At 37.9% G+C, this 14,973-nt stretch overlaps 1 protein-coding gene across 3 annotated transcripts in view; it reads left to right on the top strand.

Moving 5' to 3' along the window:
• Window positions 1-1,497: 1,497 nt before the first annotated feature.
• Window positions 1,498-14,973, top strand: part of TENT2 (terminal nucleotidyltransferase 2) — a 63,628-nt gene continuing 50,152 nt past the window's right edge. For all 3 annotated transcript variants that reach the window (XM_068991928.1, XM_068991919.1, XM_068991937.1), the window contains exons 1-4: window positions 1,498-2,074; window positions 8,576-8,749; window positions 8,851-8,940; window positions 12,324-12,561. In XM_068991928.1, coding sequence (XP_068848029.1) covers window positions 8,613-8,749; window positions 8,851-8,940; window positions 12,324-12,561 — 465 coding nt within the window. In that variant the 5' untranslated portion in view covers window positions 1,498-2,074; window positions 8,576-8,612. The remainder of the gene's footprint in view (window positions 2,075-8,575; window positions 8,750-8,850; window positions 8,941-12,323; window positions 12,562-14,973) is intronic.

The raw sequence follows: 14,973 nt of genomic DNA, 5'->3' as shown, positions 1-14,973 counted from the left end.
CCACCCCAGGATTTAGAACATGTGGATTTACTAAGGTGCTTCAGTCATATCCGACTGTGCGACCCTATGGACTGTAGCCTGCCAGACTCTTCTGTCCACGGGATTCTCCAAGCAAGAGTACTGTAGTGGGTTTCCATGCCCTCCTCCAGGGTACCTTCCTGACCCAGGAATCAAACCCTGATCTCTTACCGTTTCCTGCATCAGCAGGTAGGTTCTTTACAGCTAGCGCCACCTGGGAAGCCTAGTATCAGGCAAGTTGGTGTGATTGACATTTGTACATTTCATCCAACAGCTACAGAATAAACTTTTATTTTAGTTGTACACACAGCACTTACCAAGACAAACCAACCATACTGTGGGCCACAAGATAAATTTCAATAAATTTAAAATGATTTAAATTATATGAAGTAAATTCTTTGATGATAATGGGATTAAATTATAAATCAATAACAGATATTCTAGAAAAAAAATCTGATACTTGGAGACTAAAGAACACACAAATAACCACAGGATCAAAGAAAAAACTCATAGGGAAATTAGAAAGTATTCTGAAATGAAGTCAAATGAAAATACAATATATTAAAATGTGCGGGATGCAGCTAACAAAGTATTTTGAAGGAAACTTGTACTACTGAATTCCTGTACTACAAAAGAAGAGATCTCAAATCAATGACTTCAGTTTCCAAGAAACTGGCAAATAATTTTTAAAAGGAAATAAACATAACAGAAATCAATGAAAAAGAAAAACGGAGAAAACCTATGCAATCAAAAGCTGACTTTGAGATTTGAAATCAGTGAGGTTAATATGCCTCTTGCGAGATCGATCAGAAAAAAAAAAGACACAAATCACTAATTTCAGGAACCAGGGAGTGAGGTCCTATGTATTTTAAAAGGACAATAAATACTGTTAACAGATTTATACGAATAAATCCGACAGCTTGTATTTTCACAACTAGTAAAGCTCACTCAAGAAGAAATACTAAATACTTTTTGAATTAGTGAATGTTAGCTACTACGGACAGGGAGTAGTCTAGGCTTTATAGATAAATAAGGGTCCCCAAGCAGCTCTCAGATCATTAACGAGAAAAAAAAGAAACAAAGCTTAATACTGATCGGTGAAGAAGGGTGAGGGAAAACTTGGTCAGGAGGCCAAGAAAAGCTTCTCTGGGGAAGAGTCACTCAGTGCAGACAGGAAGGACCGGTAAAAAAAAAAAATGCTTATCAGAATGTGAGCTTAGGGATGGGGTTCAGGGAACCCTCTGCTTTTCTCAAGGAAGTCCCAGCCTCAACGCTCTCGCAGCTATGACCTTCCTCCAGCGCAACCGTGACGCCCACAGCCGCGCGCCAGCACACTCGAGCGCCTGCGCATTCGAGCCAGGAGCTCGCAGGAATGAGCGAGGCCGTTGCCGGAAGTGTGACCTCCCGCTGCCTGTTCGCTGTTTCTATCCGGGTCACGCCGGTCTTCCGGGTATTTCCGATAGGGCTTTCTACGCTTTTTTTCGGTTACTTTTTAGTCTTCCGTCTCTTGCCACCGCCCCCGAGCTCCCACACCCTTGCCGGCCCTGCCTTTTCTTGTGTCGCTCCTCCCTGCTGCCGAGGCCGAGACTTGGCGCTCAGCTCGGAGCCGGGCCTATCTGTTCCGCGTGGGCACGACCTCCTTTGACTTGGGAGGAAGCTAGGACCAAGCGCGCCAGGCCGTCGCTCCTCCGGCCCTGGAGCTCCTGGGCTGGGGGTGCTGGTCGACCCTCCTGCGCAGTCCTTCCGAGGACACTTGTGAGTTAGCGGGTTTAAGAGAGGGGAGCCTCCGTGTAGGCCCGTTTGGGGGGCGCGGGGCGGGGCGCCGCGGCGCGCCGGAAACTTCTTCGAAAACTAGTGTTTTGTGTGGGAGGTTCCGGCGGTATCTCCTCCATATCCCAGAGGTCTGGGCTGCCCCCGTACTTGCTGAAGAATCTTAGGAACTGTGACGTTCTTCACTCATTCGTCTTCCTCGCGTCCCGTCCTCAAGTCTAGGACCAAACGAGGAAGAGTGTCTCGAGAGACTGCATGGGGTTTCAAAGGGTGGTGAAGAGCTAAGGTAAATACTTTGAAACTTAAGACTTTTCACTGAGTGGTTGTGAAATCGCCTCAGTTCTTCGAGTTACAGGAAAATGCACAGGTTAGGACTCTGTCCGATTGTTGTTTACCCCCCGTGTTTTGTTTGCCCCCTTCCCTTTGCGCATAGGCTCTTCAACTCTCTTTCTAGGCCAGAACACGAAGGGATTCATGTGTCTCCCAACTTTTGAATCGTCCGCGTTCCCTGCCTTGTTTGATTCTCTCTCACCTCTTTGTCTAAAATAACAGTTGTTTATTTGTATTGGTATACCAATAAGGGGAACAAAAAAGAAACTGAAACTCAAGCTAAATTGGCAACTTAACAGGTGTGTGGTGTGTGGTTTTCTCCGGAAAGATCATAAGTGAATACTAAGTCGATGTGTTTGTATTACAGGTAACATGCTACTTTTGTAAATACTCTCGTATTGTATGCTTCATTACCACAAGGCTTTTTAACATGGCATTGACAGCCTTGTACTAATAGCCGATAATAGTAACATTACTTTAAATAGTAGGAAATGTCCTGTAACGGGCTCTGTGTGGAATAGGCACTGAAGAAATGTTCGTTTGGAATCATGTGGCTCGATTATTTTTCAGCACTTTGATGCGATCTAATTCTTAATCAAATGGAACGTCTCTTTCACAAGCTATGGATGGGTTGACAGAGGGTGAGCAGAATTTAGGAGTTAGACTTTTTGTATTGTGAAGAAGAGTAGTAAGTTTAGGGGATCAGAGGCATTTGGACAAAGTGGACAGAAAACTGCAGATTCCACTTTCTAGGAAATCTTGATGAAGGAGTTTATGTAATCTTGAGTGTTCTCTAATTCTTTGGAGGAGAGGTCAAGTTTAGGATAGAAATTCCAGTTTGTAAGTTACAGGACTAAAGGTTATGTCACTAGGAATTACTTTGTAAACAACTTCATTACACCCTTGTCTCATGTGTGATTGTTTACAAATAGACCTGTCTAATTTCCCAGTAGGCTTGCTTAGAAGTAAGAAGTAATCCTTAAGATTGTCTCTTTAATCTCTCCTTAAGGCAAGAACCAATGCAACAGTTTTAAAGCAGTTCAAAATTTATTCCATTTTATAGTCAAGTACAGATTGAAAAGTTGGTAACTTTCACACTAAGAAAAACAGGATACCAATAACATCTGGATTTTATTTATTATAAAATTTCTTATACCTGGTACTGTGGTTAATGTGGAGTAATTTTTTTTCCCCTCTACTTGCTGAAAAAGCCTTTTATTCAGAATATAAGAAAAAAATTTAAAATTTTGTGGAAGCCCTCTTAAATCCGGTGTGATAGTAGTTTTGCTGGATTTTATTCTCAGAAACTCTGTTTTGTTTAAAAAATGATCCCTTATATTGTTGTTTGTGGGGTTTTTTTGTGAAGTTGCTCGGTCATGTTTGACTCTTTGCGATCCAGTGGATGCTTTACCATCTAAGCCACCAGGGAAGCCCTATATTGTTTATAAAAGGGTATTATTTTGGTGTCATTTCTATCTTCATCAGAATTAGTGTTGGAATGTATTAAGGGAGTAGGTTTCCTTGTGGCTTGGATGGGAAAAAATATCTCCCTGCAATGCAGGAGACCCAGGTTTGATCCCTGGATTGGGAAGATTCCCTAAGAGAAGGGAATGGCAACCCACTCCAATGCTCTTGCCTGGAGAATCCTGGACAGAGGAGCCTGGTGGACTACAGTTCTTGGGGTGGGTTGCAAAGAGTCAGGGTCAACTCTGTGTGTCCCTTAATATTACTATCTTTGTGTGTCTGTTAATATTAAGAAAAATATTAGAAAGGAATAGAAATCCATGGGCTTTTGGTTTACTTCCTTATCTCTAGATGATTATGCAGGATACCTATTGGAGAACATTGAATATCATTGGTTAAATTCCCTAGGAATTTAACTTAATTTAATTTAATCCTCACTTCCAAGGTTGGCATAAATAAGAGCTGGACTTGAAGGCCAAAATTCATCCTGAGGAGAACTGACAGATTCTTTGCTTTGGGGGTGCTCCAAAACCTTTGATGCTTATCTGGAATTCGGGATACACTGATTTAGATAACTGCTCTAAAGTAAGTTTTTAAGTATGGAATCACTCTTAGCTTTTAAGCTGTGGATAATTTGGTCATTAGCTTTGAAGAGTACTGCTGGGCCACAAGACATCTTTTGACTTATTCTGTCCTTGTTCTGACCAGATAATAGGATAGAAGTAAGCCTGGTGGTGCAGAGGTTAAAAGCGTCTGCCTGCAGTGTGGGAGACCTGGGTTTGATCCCTGGGTCAGGAAGATCCCCTGGAGAAGGAAGTGGCAACCCACTCCAGTATTCTTGCCTGGAGAATCCCATGGATGGAGGAGCTTGGTGGGCTATAATCCACGGGTGGCAAAGAGTCGGACACGACTGAGCGACTTCACTTTCACGCCCATAATCTGGGCTGTTATGTTATTTTGCGTCTCAAGCATGAAGAAAATACAAACATATTTAGACACATAAACAAAATGTCTGGAGTTTTACCTGTTAACTGGTTTGAATAAATCTGAATATAGAATATTTTAATTCTAGTTTTTTGAATACAGATTCCTTCTCTTGTTTGAGCAGATTCATATTGTATGTCTGTATTACAGTAAAATTAAATATCAAGCACATTTCTTTATAATGAATTGTATTTAATGTAATTTTCTCATGAATCCTATGAAATAGTAATTGTTTTCCGGGAAGTTGGATCAGAGAAGCAGGGTCAGGGAGGCAAAGAAAGAGTGTGAACCCAAATAAAGGGAGAAGGTGGCATTAGTGACAGCCTTGGATCTGGCACTCTACTGTTATTGAGAGTACTTTTAATAAAGAATGCTGTGAAATCCTGCTTGGTTCAAGATAATTGTCTCTAAGCAGCAAACATCAGGCTGGAGAAGGAAATGGCAGCCCACTCCAGTGTTCTTGCCTGGAGAATCCCAGGGACAGAGGAGCCTGGTGGGCTGCCGTCTATGGGGTCGCACAGAGTTGGACATGATTGAAGCGTTTTAGCAGCAGCAGCAGCAGCAAACATCAGAGAGTATAGTTTAGCAAATTTATAGGAATTAAAAAAAAAAATCAGTCTCCTATAGCTAGAGAAAGGCCTTCTGAAGAAAGCTGACAAACGCTTGTTTTCTGGAGGTAGCACCTTGTCTCTGGTCCATGGTAGTCAGGCACCTGGGTTGGGATCTGATGGTGGCTTTTCTCCACAATCTCTTATGAACTTTAAACTGGTGAGTCTCACTATCTATGGCCAGCCTAGGAAATTTTAATCTTTCAGAATTGAAAAGGAACAAAGTTTCTATGAGTGGTTTGTTTGTTTATTTCCTAGAGCTTTCTTTTTTTTCCTCTCCTGTTGTCTCCTATTCTAGTTTTTCAAGCCATCTGGTCTCAATCCCCAGAGGCAATTACTATTTCTTTTAGTAGTATATATATTATTTTCCTCTGTTGTTCTAAAAAAAACCCCACAACTTTTATAACATGGTTTTTAGATTGACATCTATTGAAAATGAGGATTTAGCACTTTTATGTACCCTCTCTCATCATAAATTATGATGTATATAAACATGTAAATAATATGTAAAATATAGTATAATAATGTATGTAATTATAAATAAATTACTTACAATGTAGTAAGTAATATATAAATATAATTTTGGGCTTTCCAGGTGGTGCTAGTGGTAAAGAACCTGCCTGCCAATGCAGGAGACATAAGAGATGTGGGTTTGATCCCTGGGTGGGGAAGATCCCCTGGAGGAGGGCATGGCAACCCACTCCAGTATTCTTGCCTGGAGAATCGCCTGGACAGAGGAGCCTGGCAGGCTGTAGTCTGTAGAGTCTCAAAGAGTTGGACATGACTGAAGCAACTTCACATGTATACATGTTACAATCTGTTTAAATCAATATGTTAAATGTTCATGTTATTGTAAGAACTAAGTAGGTAACTGACTATATTTTTTCATGTGCCCTTTTGAGTGTGTTTTGTCTGTAGTTTCAGTAATTAGTTTTTAACTCCTTGCACTTCTCTTTTAAGACCTTATTTGTTTATTCACTGTGGTGGGTCCTCAGTGCTGCACACAGCCTTTCTCTAGTTGCTGAGAGTGGGAGCTACTCTTTATTGTTGTGTGCGGGCTGCTCATTGCAGTGGCTTCTCGTGTCGCAGAGCACCGGCTCTGAGTGCGCCAGCTTCAGAAGTTACCGTGGGTGGGCTCGGTAATTGTGGCGCATGGGCTTAGTTGCTCCAAGACATGTGGGATCTCTCAGGACCAGGGATTGAACTGACGTCCCTTGCATTGATTCTAAAGCTGATTCTTAACCACTGGGCCACCAGGAAGCCCCAGCTTGCTACATTTCTGTTCCTATAATTAACTTTTTCTGCTCTGTTGGCCAAACTCTTCTCTGGTCAAATATTATATAAGGTAATCTACCAGTTCATTCTTTTTCCTCCTTGGATATCTTCTTGTAGCCCTCTGTTTACGTGTTCTATTTTAAGCTGTTTAGCTTCCCTTTACCACCATCCTGGGGAATTTACTGTCTCTGACCTGTGTGACAACTCCCTTTTCCTATGTCTGGGATTTTCTTTTACTTTTTTCAATTCCTTACATATCTTGAAAGGGTTTTTAGTCCCCTTTTGCACTGATAATATAATTGGGTATAGAATTATAGCTTGAAGGCATTTCCTACAGAAGCCTTGAAAGCATTCACTTCTTTGTCTTGTTTCCACTGTTGCTATTGAGTGGTCCAAAGCTATTTTGATTACCATCCCTTTGTGTGTTTCTTTTTTTTAATTGTATAGTTGACTTAACGCTGTTCTGTTAATTTCTGCTATACGGCAAAGTGATTCAGTTATACGTACGTTTATACATTCTTTTTTTTACATTCTTTTACATTATGGTTTATCTCAGATTATTGAATATAGTTCCCTGTGCTTTACAGTAGGACCTTGTTACTTATTCACCCCATCCCTTTGTTTATAACATTTTCTTTCTCTGTAATATTTATAAGCTTTTTTACCTGGTATTCTGAAATTTCACTGTAATATGCGTTTATATATGTGTGTATATAGACGTGTGTGTGTGTGTGTGTGTGTGTATTTTGTGCTTTTTACTCATTGGATCGATTCAGTCTAAGGCTTGGTGTTCTTCAATTCTGAACATGTTCTTGTTTTATTTTCTTGGAAATTTCCTTTTCTGCTCTTTCTGGAACTTAAGTTGTGTTGGATGTTGGGCCACCTGGTTTGGTTCGCTTATATTTTTTCTCTTACTGTTTTGCCTCCTGTCTGCCCTCACCAGTTTTTCTTTCTTGTTCATTCCTCAGTCTTCTTTTAGCTTTCTGCTGGATATTTCTGCTTTTAATTTTGTAATTTCCAAGAGCCCTTCCTGCTTTTTAAACAACACATTCTTGTTTTATATATACAGTGTTTTTTTCATTAATTATGAAATTAATGAGTTTTTTCCTCTCATCTTTCATTTGTTCCAAGTGTTGTTTCAGTTTATTACTAAGCCTTTTTAAAATTTTTAACTTCTGATGATCCATGAATGTTTTTCTAGAAATCTAAATTGGAAGCTTCTGTGTGCATAGGTAGGCAGTTCCATGGTAGACTTCATTGTAGGTTTCTAGCAAGCTTAACGTTTTCTTGGTGAACGACTGCTTCTATGTTACAGATTCCTTTGTTACTATATGATATGATTTCTCTTTCCATTATTTCAAAGATGAATTTTTTAATTGCATGAATTGGGAATATAAGCTGGGAATGCTATTTTTACTTTGTAGACTTTACTTAATATTTGTTTTCAGTTTGTTTTTTTATCCCACTCTTTCTCTGTGAATTTACAGCCTTTTGGGGTCAGTCATTGCAAAGAATAAATATCTAGTCTCTTGGCTGGGGCAGTGAAAATTCTGATTGCGTTTTACATAGGTTTTCCCTGTTCCTATGGTACAAACTCTCTTTTATTGGTTGTTGTTTTTATAAGTTGTTTAGAATTTGGGGGGAATCTCAGAATTTTATAAATAGTTATTAGGTAACAAAATTCCATCCCTTGTTTGATCAGATCTGTAAGCTCTAAATCCTGGGACTTGGGTTGTCATATGAAGGATTATGCTTTTGAATAAATTAAAATGGGAATAATGTAAGAAATTGTCGATTTTATTAAATATATCTCTTGGGTGGTTTCTTTTTATTATCAAAGTATAATGGTGTTAACTTGATTTATAAGAGAGTTGTTGATTATGACAGTAATTTATCATGAAATTAGAAATTTGCATAGATTTTAGTGTCATTTGAATAATATAGTTAACCTTGATTTAAAATTCATCATTAGTAAGTATTTTGTTATGTATTTTGTGACTTAAGAGATCTATTTGAGAAAATAAATTTGTAAATGAAATTTGTAACTTGGTAACTTTATTAAATAGTAGATACTGGTTATCAAAAAGTTCAGTGTCTTTAATAATTTGTCTTTAAAACTATTCTAGGTAGAAGAATACATGTGGTCTTTTAGTGAACAAGAGCATGTTCCCAAACTCAATTTTGGGTCGCCCGCCTTTCACTCCAAACCATCAACAACATAATAACTTCTTTGCCTTGTCACCAAGTCTTTATTCACACCAGCAGCTTATAGATGCACAGTTCAGCTTTCACAATGCAGAGTAAGTGCAGTGTTTCAGTTCTTACTTGACGCAGATCCTTTTTATAGGAAACATTTGGAGTTAGAGGAAATGTCATCATGCTCTTTCTTTGTTTTTGGTAGCTTGTCTAGAGCTGTGTCATTACAGCAGTTGACATATGGAAATGTCAGTCCAATACAGACCTCAACTTCCCCATTATTTCGAGGAAGGAAGTAAGTATTTCTTACTTATTTTAAAAGAAAAATTTGCAGTTTTGGGAACTGTTTAACAATGTATCTTGTATTAAGTTAAATGGACACTAACCTACATTTTGTTTCCTGGGGTCTGTGCAGTCAGTCCTGTAACAGAATTTTCACACTTTTAAATATTTAAAAAATTTTAGGGGTAATTATCTTCAGATAACTACTTTTAATTGAGATTTTTAACTAAAGCAGATGGGTTTCTGTATATTTGCTAGGGCTGCCATAACAGTACAACAGAGTGGGTGACTAAAATAACATTAATTTTCTTAAAATTCTGGGGGCTAGAAGTCTGAGATCAGGGTGTTAGCAGGTTTGATTTCCTCTGAGGCCTCCCTCTTTGGATTATAGATGGCTGCCACCTTTCCTAATGTGGTCATCCTTCTCTGTTTTCTGTGTCCTAAGTATTCTTCTGAGGATACTAGTTATGTTGGATTAATAACCCCATTTTAATTTAATTACTTCTTTAAAGGCCCTGTATCCAAATAGAGTCACATTTTGAAGTACTAGGGGTTAAGACTTAAATGTGAATTTGAGAGGACATAATTCAGCTTATAACTCTTTCTTCTTATTAAAGTTTACTCTTTAATTTATCTTACACAGGTCAGGTTCCACGATAAATATTATTATAGTGAAAGTGTCTGTATGACATAAAGCTTTCTATAGAGAAGTCAGGAATCAATTCATTTGAACCAGTTTAATTAAAAGAAGTTGATGTGTCACAGGGTAATTTTGATAGAACTTTAGGGGTGAGTATTAAAATAAGCTTTGGCAATATTTGCAAGATACTGCTTTTTAAAGCCTGTATAAACATTCCATAACTTTTATGTACAATGAGAAATAACACTAGGTAAGAATTACTGTTCACCCACTATGGCTTTCCCTCATAACTCAGTTGGTCATGAATCTGCCTGCAATGCACGAGACCCCAGTTCCATTCCTGGGTTGGGAAGATCTGCTAGAGAAGGGATAGCCTACCCACTCCAGTATTCTTGGGCTTCCCTTGTGATTCAGCTGGTAAAGAATCTGCTTGCAATGCGGAAGAGCTGGATTTGATCCCAGGGTTGGGAAGATCCCCTGGAGAAGGGAAAGGCTACCCACTCCAGTATTCTGGCCTGGAGAAGTCCATGGACTGTACATTCCATGGGGTCTCAAAGAGTCAGACATGACTAAGTGACTTTCACTTCACTATTGTGTTAGTTTCTGCCATACCTCAACGTGAATCGGCCATTGGCATACATATGAGTGACCTCCCTACATCACAGAGCAAATTCCCACGGGTTATCTATTTTATTCTTTACCTGATAGCTAAGTTGGTAAAGAATCTACCTGCAACGTGAGACCTGGGTTCGATCCCTGAGTTGGGAAGATCCACCAGAGAAGGGAAATGCTACGCACTCCAATATTCTGGCCTAGAGAATTCCATGGACTATACAGTCGCAAAGAGTCAGACACAACTGAGTGACTTTCACTTTGCAGCTTCCCTGGTGGCTCAGTTGGTAAAGAGGCTACCTGCAATGCAGGAGACTTGGGTTCAAGAAGATCCCCTGGAGAAGGGAATGGCAACCCACTCTAGTATTCTTGCCTGGAAAATTCCATGGACAGAGGAGCCTGGAGCAACTAACTCCTAGAGCAACACAACTGAGCAACTAACACTTTCACTGTGTTTAGTTCAATCGCTCATTTGTGCCCAACTCTGCGATCCCATGGACTGCAACATGCTAGGCTTTCCTGTCCATCACCAACTCCCGGAGCCTACTCAAACTCACGTACATCGCGTTGGTGATGCCATCCAACCATCTCATCCTCTGTCGTCCCCTTCTCCTCCCGCCTTCAATCTTGCCCAGCATCAGGGTCTTTTCCAATGAGTCGATTCTTCGCGTCAGGTGGCCAGAGTATTGGAGTTTCAGCTTCAGCATCAGTCCTTCACTGTGTAGAGTAGGCATTGTTCTAAGGACTTTGCAAGTAATGGTTTGGCAAAGTTTTACAACAATTTGTGAGGTAAGTACTGTTACCCCTCTTCTGTTGAGAAAGTTGAAGCACACAGAGGTAATGAATTGGGTGGAAAACTGTATCATGATGCTTAAAATATTGACTTCATTTAAATTTTTGTGTTCTAGAAATTGTCTTGATAGCCCCATTTGTGAATCATGAATGACAATAAATCCCATTAGTTCATAATTATATATATATATATTTAAACCTAACATTGACATTCTCAATAGAAATATTCATTATATAAAGCTCTGAATTTTATGTTTAAAAATATTAAATTTATACTTATGTTTTTAGCACTTGTATACCTTTACTGTAAGTAGGAATTCTGGTTATTTTGTGGGTCCGTCAAAGAGAGAGTAACTGACGTAATCCCAAAAGAATATTAAAATAAAAACCTTCAGGTGGCTATGACCCATAAAATTTTAGAGTTAAACAAAAGGATTGGATAATTTCCTGTGGTTTAAACACCTTAGTAATATATCATTTAAGTAAATACCATTTTTCCCAACAAATAATTGCTTTTAAATTGTTTTCTCTTTTTTATTTTGAATATTTTTAAGCTTCCAGAAAAATTTGAAAAATAGTACAGTGAGCAGCTGTATGTGGTTTTGCTAGATTCGTCAGTTTTGCTGAATCTGTTTTATTCTTCCTCTTTCCTTCCCTGCCCCCACTTTTTTTGAACCATGTGAAAGAAAGTTGGTGACATTGTTTCACTTTATCCCAAAGCACATCAGTGCATTTCTCCTAAGGACTAGGATATTCTCTTGTATAGCTAAAAATACATCAGTCATGACCAAGAATTTAACATGAATACAAGACTGTTGTATATAATACTGTTATATTGAACTATATAAGTATAGTTCATTTGCAGACTACTTTAGTTATCTAGTGTTTTTATAGTTAAAAAAAAAACCCAGCTGTCTCTTAATTTGGTCTTTCCTGCTGATAAACCAGAACATAGGTGGACTCCCAAGATCCCTTTTTTATGTACAGCACGCAGTTTACTTAATCTTATCCTCCTTATGTTAGAGTTTGCATCTTTTATTATTAGTGATTCTATAAATAGAGATTTTCCTACCAAGCTTTTGTTGCTGATACTAAATATTGTGGTAGTTCAAATGCAAGAGACTAACCTTGATGTGTATATTGGTTTGTTTTTTTAAAAATATGCATTAGTATACATTTTTTCTAAAGCTGTCTCTTATACTGACAATATTTTATGGTTCATTTAGAGCTAATAACATGGCCTTGCTGAAAAAGTCAGTATTTTCATCTATTATTTGTATATTTTAAATTGTTTTCTATTTGTTATCAGAAAGTTATATCTTTAATCACTAAGGTATGTTGCTTGTTTTCAGGAGATTAAGCGATGAAAAGAATCTTCCTCTTGATGGTAAACGGCAGCGTTTTCATTCACCCCACCAAGAGCCAACTATAGTTAACCACATAGTGCCTTTATCAGATGAAAGAAGATACTCAATATCACCATTGTTTCATACACACTATGTACCAGATATAGTCAGATGTGTTCCACCTTTTCGAGAAATATCAATTTTAGAACCTAGAGAAATCACACTGCCTGAGGCCAAAGATAAGGTAATTTTAATATAGACTTTAGTTTTATCTTTTGAGAAGTTAATATAAATAGTATATTAAAAGTATCAGAAATAACTAATGTCTTGGATTAGGTAGAACATGCCCCTTTTCTGTACTATTTAAAAGACTATTCAATATAGTTTCCTATCTAAGTTTGATTCTTTGATTTTTGTGAGCTGTTCTTTGGAAATGAAGCTTTCATATCAGGATATCAGATTTTCTCTGATTCATAAAAATCTGGGATAAGAGCCTAAAAGAGTTGATTTCTTACTTTAGAGAATTCTCTTGTTACCTATTCTCTTATAGTAAAATAAGCTTTCATATGGAGACTCCAGTAAAGTATTAAAAAGCATGTTTTTCCTTGTTATATTTGTTTTTATCATGAGGTTTTTAATGTCAAGAATAGAGAACCGAGGAGTCAGTGAGAAAATAATACTTTCTTATATTACTGATATGTGATATGATCAAGGAAGATTTATCAAAAGTACTATTTGGAAAATAATTTCAAATAAATGAAGCTGTTTCAATAATACTTCTTGGAAAATGACACCAATATTAGAAGCATGTCTCTTCTGCCTCCCCGTATTTAGTGAAACTCTTAAAAAAGCATTCTGGCTAGTTTAGAAGAGTTTATAATGTAAGTATCTGCATTCTTTTGAATTGTCTGAAGCTTATATTTGTTGTTTTTGCATTTTCAAACTGCTTTACCATAGAGAAATACTACATTTGTAGGCTAAGGAGAATGGGCCTGGAGAGTGTAGTGATTTTGTTTTACTCATCTTCCGGTTCCTAGCAACCAGTATAGGTCTGAAACATAGTAAGTGTGCAGAAAATGTTGGGTCAAAAAGGGAATACTGGCTTCATTCCTTGCTTGTGCCACTTTTTATTCTGCTATCATTCTTTTTTTTTTCTTTAATTGAGATGCAGTTTTATCATAAAATTCGCTCCATCAAAGGGTATAATTCAGTGGTTTTTATTATATTCAGAGGGCAGTGCAACCATTACCAATACCTAATTCCAGCACATTTTCATCACCTATAAAAGATGCCTTGTACCCAGCAGCAATCACTTTCTCATCTCTGCCTGTCTCCCCCAGCCTCTGGCAACCAGTATTGATTTTTTATCTCTATGGATTTGCTTATTTTGAACATTTCATATAAATGGAATCATACAGTATGTGGTCTTCTTTCAGTTAGCATGTTTTCACGATTCATCCTTGTCATAGCAGTTCTCAGTTCTTTACTCCTCTTTATAGCTGAATAAGAGGACACTTCCCTGGTAGTTCAGTTGATGACGAATCTGCCTGCAGTGCAGGAGACCTGGGTTTGATCCTTGGGTAGGGAAGATCCCCTGGAGAAGAAATTGGCAACCCATTCCAGTATTCTTGTCTGGAAAATCCTGTGGACAGAGGAGCCTAGTGGACTACACAGCCCATGGGGTCACCAGAGTCGAACACAACTTAGCGAGTAAACCACCACCATCGCGGAATACTATTCCATTGTATACATATACCATATCTTGTTTATGCATTCCTCTCTTGATGGGTTTGGGAGCTATTTCCACTTTTTCACTATTCTGAGTTTTGCTGCTGTGAATATCTGTGTATAAGTTTTTGTACATGATGTTTTCATTTCTCTTGGGTCTATACTCAGGGGTGCAATTGCTGAGTTATGTGGTAACGCTATGTATAACTTTTTGAGGATGTGCCAAAGTGTTTTCTAAAGTGTCTGCATCATTTTACATTTCTACCAGCAGTGTGTGAATGATCCAATTCTCTTCATCCTTGCCAAAATTTGTCATTGTTTGTCTTCTTGATTATAACCATTCTAATGGGTATGAAATGGTATCTCATTGTGATTTTGGTTTCATTTCCCTAATGACTAATGATGCTGATCATCTTTTCATTTATGTGTTAGCCATTTGTGTATCTTCTTTGGAGAACTGTCTATTCAGATCCTTTGTCTGTTTTAATTTTTTTTTTAATTGTCGAGTTGTAATAGTTCTTTATATGTTCTGAATACTGGACATGTATCAGGTAAATAATTTGCAAATATATTCTTGCATTCTGTGCTTTGTCTTTTTACTTTTTTGATGATGCACTTTGAAGCATAAAAGCTTTTCATGTTAATGAAATCCAATTTATTTGTTTTTCTTTGTTTTCCTGAGCTTTTGGTATTACATCTAAGAAACCATTGCCTAATCCAGGGTCACGAAAATTAATGGCTCTGTTATTCTAAGAGTATTATAGTGTTAGCTCTTAGATTTAGGTCTTTGATCTATTGAATAAATTTTTATATATGATATTAAGGTAGGGAGGTCTAACTTCTTTTTTGCTCTTGGTCCAGTTGTCTCAGGACTATTTATAAAAATGGCTGTCATTCTTTATTCTTACTATGAAATAGGAAAAGCATT

The sequence above is a fragment of the Capricornis sumatraensis genome, chromosome 2, assembly GCF_032405125.1.
Source record: "Capricornis sumatraensis isolate serow.1 chromosome 2, serow.2, whole genome shotgun sequence".
NCBI lineage: Eukaryota > Metazoa > Chordata > Mammalia > Artiodactyla > Bovidae > Capricornis > Capricornis sumatraensis.
The sequence above is the reverse complement of the archived record's forward strand: the minus strand, read 5'-3'. Positions and strand labels throughout refer to the sequence as shown.